Source organism: Microtus ochrogaster, chromosome 5, assembly GCF_000317375.1.
Source record: "Microtus ochrogaster isolate Prairie Vole_2 chromosome 5, MicOch1.0, whole genome shotgun sequence".
In the NCBI taxonomy this organism is placed as follows: Eukaryota; Metazoa; Chordata; class Mammalia; order Rodentia; family Cricetidae; genus Microtus; species Microtus ochrogaster.
Window position 1 is genome coordinate 10,370,329 of NC_022012.1, and position 4,900 is coordinate 10,375,228.

Genomic DNA, 4,900 nt, shown 5'->3' on the forward strand with positions numbered 1-4,900 from the left:
TCTACCCACCCTGATCCAGGCATCCTTTTGAGTCTGCTACCCACCCTGATCCAGGCATCCCTTTGCGTCTTCTACCCACCCTGATCCAGGCATCCCTTGAATCTGCTGCCCACCCTGCCCACCTTTGAGTCTGGAGAGTACACACTTGAAACTTTTCATGAATCGATTGAAACAGTTATCTCCTAAGTGCTGTCTCTGACACTTATGTGGGTTTTCTAAGAGCAATCTGTAGAAGGTTAAAGATCTTTTTTTTTTTTTTTTGTCTAGACAGGGGATGTAAGTGTGTACTACAGAGGTGGACACTGATTCCACACATTTGTCCTCCAGCACTGGATGTGACATTGTATTCTGTATTCCTTTCTGAGTGTCTGTACTCAGTAACACAGGCTTTAGTCACCAAGTCTGCAAGATAGCATAATTTTCTAAAATATTACCTGAAAAAAACTCTGTGTTAAAATTACTAATTTTCCCCATGCCTATGGCAATTTAATCAATGGATTTAACAGTTTTCTCACTGTAAATGAATTGGCCATTGACTCATTGCTTACAAGCTCACTCACTTTTTAAAAATGAATATTTCAATCAACCTTCCATGTTTTCTTCTCCACAGCTTGGACCAATCAGCCTTGTGTTTATAGGAATTATTTCCGTCCACTGTATGCACATATTGGTACGTTGCAGTCACTTTCTATGTCAGAGGTAAATGTGGACTCATTAAGTTGATTTGATTGATTGTAAAACTTCTGTTTGCTTAGAGCGTCTTTGTCTCATGTATCTATTGTGCTTTGCATCTGGAGGTTGTTTCTTCCTCTGCCTGACCCAGCTAATAATGACCATGGCACAGGCCAGCATTATCCGGAGTTATTGTGGGTGACCATGGCACAGGCTAGCATTTTCTGGAGTTAATATGGTCAGCATCTGTCCATAGTCATCCCTTAGTGTTCTTAGAGAACTGGTTTCAGGATCCCCATGGAAACCTGCAAGTGCTCAAGTTCTTCACAGAAGATGATGTACAACCTTCCAGATGCTGTAATCATTTTTAATACAGTGTAAATGCTATGCACATTATTACTCTAAAGTGTTCACCAAATAATGACAAGAGAATAAAGTTGTGTATGTAAACATCACAGACATGATTTTTCATGAATTTTCCGTATGCGGTTAGTTAACCCACACATGAGGCACTTGTGGGTAAGAAGGGATGACTGTACTTCCTTTCCTCGTGTTAGATGTTGCTGTGTGTATATGATGTATATATGTAAGACTTGTCTGACACAGTGAACGTGGGAAAGTGAGAGGACTCTGTGCAGTCAGTACTTTCCTCCACTTGTCAGGCTTCCTGGCTGAAACCCAGGCTGTTGGGGGCTTTTGTGACAAGTCCTTTAGCTGCTGAGTCATCGTGACTATAGACTTTCAAAAGGTGCTCTTTGGGGGACATGGGTGGTTCTTGTATTTAGTGGAAGAGGAAGCCAAGCAGCTGTGCACTTGCCATGATGGTTCCGGGTCTTCAGTTCATTGGTGATTCAGTTTGGGGCAGAGCTTAGAAATATAAAATATCCCCTTTTAGTTCCATATCATGAAATGTTCTACTGGACAATAAATCGGCCTTTAAAAATGCTCCATCTTATAGCAAACCAGTGGTCTGGCCCCAGCACTTTAATTAAATGTTCTTGAAGCTGTTTGTATCATGTACGTTGTTTAAATAATGATGCGTACTCTAAAGAAGACAGTGGAGTAGAGAACCGAGAAGTGACACTGGCTTTACGGAGATGTTCTGGAGATTGCATGAGCCCATTTCTATGGAACTATTACATACTGCTGTCACGGGATGTTCTTCTGCAGGTGAACTGTAGACTTGGTGTTTTTAGGTGCTTGAAGTATTTAAATCAATGAAGCACCAATACAAAGCTGTCTGAATTCTACAGATAGGAAAACTGTAGCAGCAGATAAAACTTTATATGTCTGCAACAGGGCTGATGATATTTTGAAATTGCTTCACTCATGTTCATGGGCACAAGGATAGTTATTTGCTCTTTGCAAACGGATCTGCTAATGTATAGCCTGAGCTCACACATCTGTATGTGATGCTGTTTTCATGGGATGGCCTTATAGACCAATTTAATGCTTCCCTCTGTTGTGTGCCATTAAATTGCAGGTTTAAGAAGTCAACACTGGGGTACAGTGACACTGTGAGTTTTGCTATGGAGGCCAGCCCATGGAGTTGTCTTCAGCGGCAGGCGGCGTGGGGGCGGTGAGCACTGGCTTTGCTTCTAATGTCTCTGTGCTGAAGTTATGCTAATTTTAACTGTTTTCATTGAATAAGACATAACTCAAAGTATGGCAGTTATGGGAAGGCAGTAAGTGGCCCTTACCGTTGGATAGACTCTGGTTCTAGTCTCTGCCTGTTGACTGTTTTATGATGGTGATGGCCGCTGACAGGAGTTATGAGTCACCAATCAGTCAGTCTGACACTGTACTCTCTTCATGCTCCAAGACCAGCGTGCAAGATTTTGTACCTGGGGCCTGCCATGTCCAGATGATGTCTGGCAATAGTTGCTCCCTCTTTCTACATAACTGTTTTGTGTTTGGAACTTTCTAGAGCATCTCAATATAAAATAAGAACAGAGAAAATTTACCAAAGATGCTTCTTTGCATTCTGCATTCTTATTGGTTTAGGAAGTAGCAAATGTGCTTCCCCTTTGTGCAAATGCCAGGAGTCTGGCAGGGTGGAAATACACTGAGCTGGGGTGAGGACAGTCTTGAGGAATAGAGGGGATGGTGTAGTCCAAACATGAATTCTTCTCCAGTGCTGATGCTTGAATGGAGGTCCTTATATACACTAGGCTAAAGGCTCCATCGTGAGCCACACCCTAAGCCTGAACATAGTTCTGTGGAATCATTTTACAAGCAGCTGTTTTTACACAGCAGAATCACAGAAGAAGGAAATGATGTGAAGTGTACGTTCACTGTCATGTCTAGTGCCTTACTGACTGACATGGTCTTCATGAGAGACAAATATTTAAGTGGTCATTATCTTAGGAAGGAAAAGAAGAAACGCTATTATAAAATGTTTTAGAAGAGCTAAATGAGAAATGAGGCCTGCTGCCTGGCTAGAACCCCCAGTGACACTCTTTCCGGCTTTTCAGGAGCGTGGTCGACTTTTTTCTGGTGATAACGCAGCTGGGATTCTGCAGCGTCTATATCGTCTTCTTAGCCGAGAACGTGAAACAAGTGAGTACGTTTCTGCAGCCGGGGTGATGCTTGCTTTGCTGCCTCGTTGTAGTACAGCTCATCTTCTCATGGTTGAAGATAACAGCGTGTTTCACTCGCTGTCATTTTTATAGATTCTTCTTTGGTGTCTCTTACACCAGTAGGACTTCTGATGTTATTGTCACTGGTATTGTTACTCCTGACAGGATATCAACCATGCTCTCTCTCTCTTTTTTTTTTTCCGACCAGAATGTGATGCAGCTTACTATTTCTTGATTATTTCAAATTCAGATCTCAGAAGTATGCACATGGATACTTGGGGTCACATTGTTCTTGTTGATGTTCTGTGTAGGAGATACAGGACAGTAGGCAGCAGCTAAGAACATGGGACAGAGAGATGAGTGTTTATCCCTAAGGTCCAGTAGTTGCTGTTGTTGACAAAGGATCTGAAGACACATGCCATCCTGCCATCATTCATGTGGAACGTGATGGCAAGAGTTTGTCTGGGATCAGGCAGGATGGCTGGGATGAAGCTGTTATCCTATCCCCACCATTTTTACTTGCTTTTGAGATGGTCTTACCTAATTCAGACTCATGTTGAACTTTCTGTGTATCTCAGTCTGGCCTTGAACCTTTTTATCCTCTTGCATTTACCTCCCAAGTGCTGGGACCACAGATGTGTGCCACCACGACTGGGCATTGCTGTGTTCTTGTTCTCCCAAGAGAGTAGCCAACAAGCCCTGTGTGACTCCAGGAACAGTGGGGTTTATATTTATGAACTGTAATGTGACTTTAAGTGTCACTGTTTCCCTGGAGTCTTGTGCACATGATTGACATCCCCTGAGCTTACTGGCCATTTTCCTGAAATGGAGCCCCTGGTCACAGTTGCTACCCTGGTATGTTGTTTGTTAGCTGTGCATGGCCTTGAACTCAGGATCTTGGTGTCTCTTTTCCTAAGCATTGAGTTTCCAGTTACATTCTGCCACACCTGGTTAGCCACCTTGGGTAGTGATTTTTATCACTGGGTAGGATGTGTGTGTATGTGTGTGTGTTGGGAGTGGGAGAAGGAAGAAACATCTAAGGGCGTTTAATACCTTTCTCTTATGAAACATTGTCTGTTCTAGAGTTTAATGGAGACTTTAAGACATGGGGAGATGAGGTAGAAGAAGTGGCTCCCTGGCTGGTTGGGAGGAGAACTTGTATTTTCTAGCTGGAACGATAAAAGGCTTTTAGAAGCATAAAGCAAAACACAGAGAAAAACATGAAGTCAGACTTCAGCAAACAGCCCGAGGCAGCAAGGAACACCCACATGGGCAGGGCAGGCAGTGGTAACAGAAGTGTAAGATTGGGAACTGTTACCAGCCTGGTCTACAGAGCTAGTTCCAGGACAGGTTCCAAAGCCACAGAGAAACCCTATCTCGAAAAACAAAACAAAACAAAACAAACAAAAAAAAAGATTGGAAACTGTTGCTCTTGACAGTGTGCACAGTGTTCACAGTGTTCACACACTGGTGAACCTTACTAGTCAACGCAGATGACCTCACTGGTCACCACCGTTGCTGTTAGACACTGAGGGATGACCTCACTGGTCACCACTGTCACAGTTAGACACTGAGGGATGACCTCACTGGTCACCACCGTCACAGGTAGACACTGAGGGATGACCTCACTGGTTACCACCGTCACAGTT

General features: G+C 43.3%; 1 protein-coding gene across 3 annotated transcripts in view; it reads left to right on the forward strand.

The window, feature by feature from the left end:
- The window catches only part of Slc36a4 (solute carrier family 36 member 4), a 38,901-nt gene that overhangs the window by 18,302 nt on the left and 15,699 nt on the right, over positions 1-4,900 (forward strand). For 2 of the 3 annotated variants that reach the window (XM_005346823.3, XM_013346290.2), the window contains exons 4-6: positions 611-699; positions 2,156-2,251; positions 3,147-3,231. In XM_005346823.3, coding sequence (XP_005346880.1) covers positions 611-699; positions 2,156-2,251; positions 3,147-3,231 — 270 coding nt within the window. Of the gene's footprint in view, positions 1-610; positions 700-2,155; positions 2,252-3,146; positions 3,232-4,900 lie in introns of those variants that run through there. The other variant, XM_026779180.1, reaches the window with a different exon arrangement.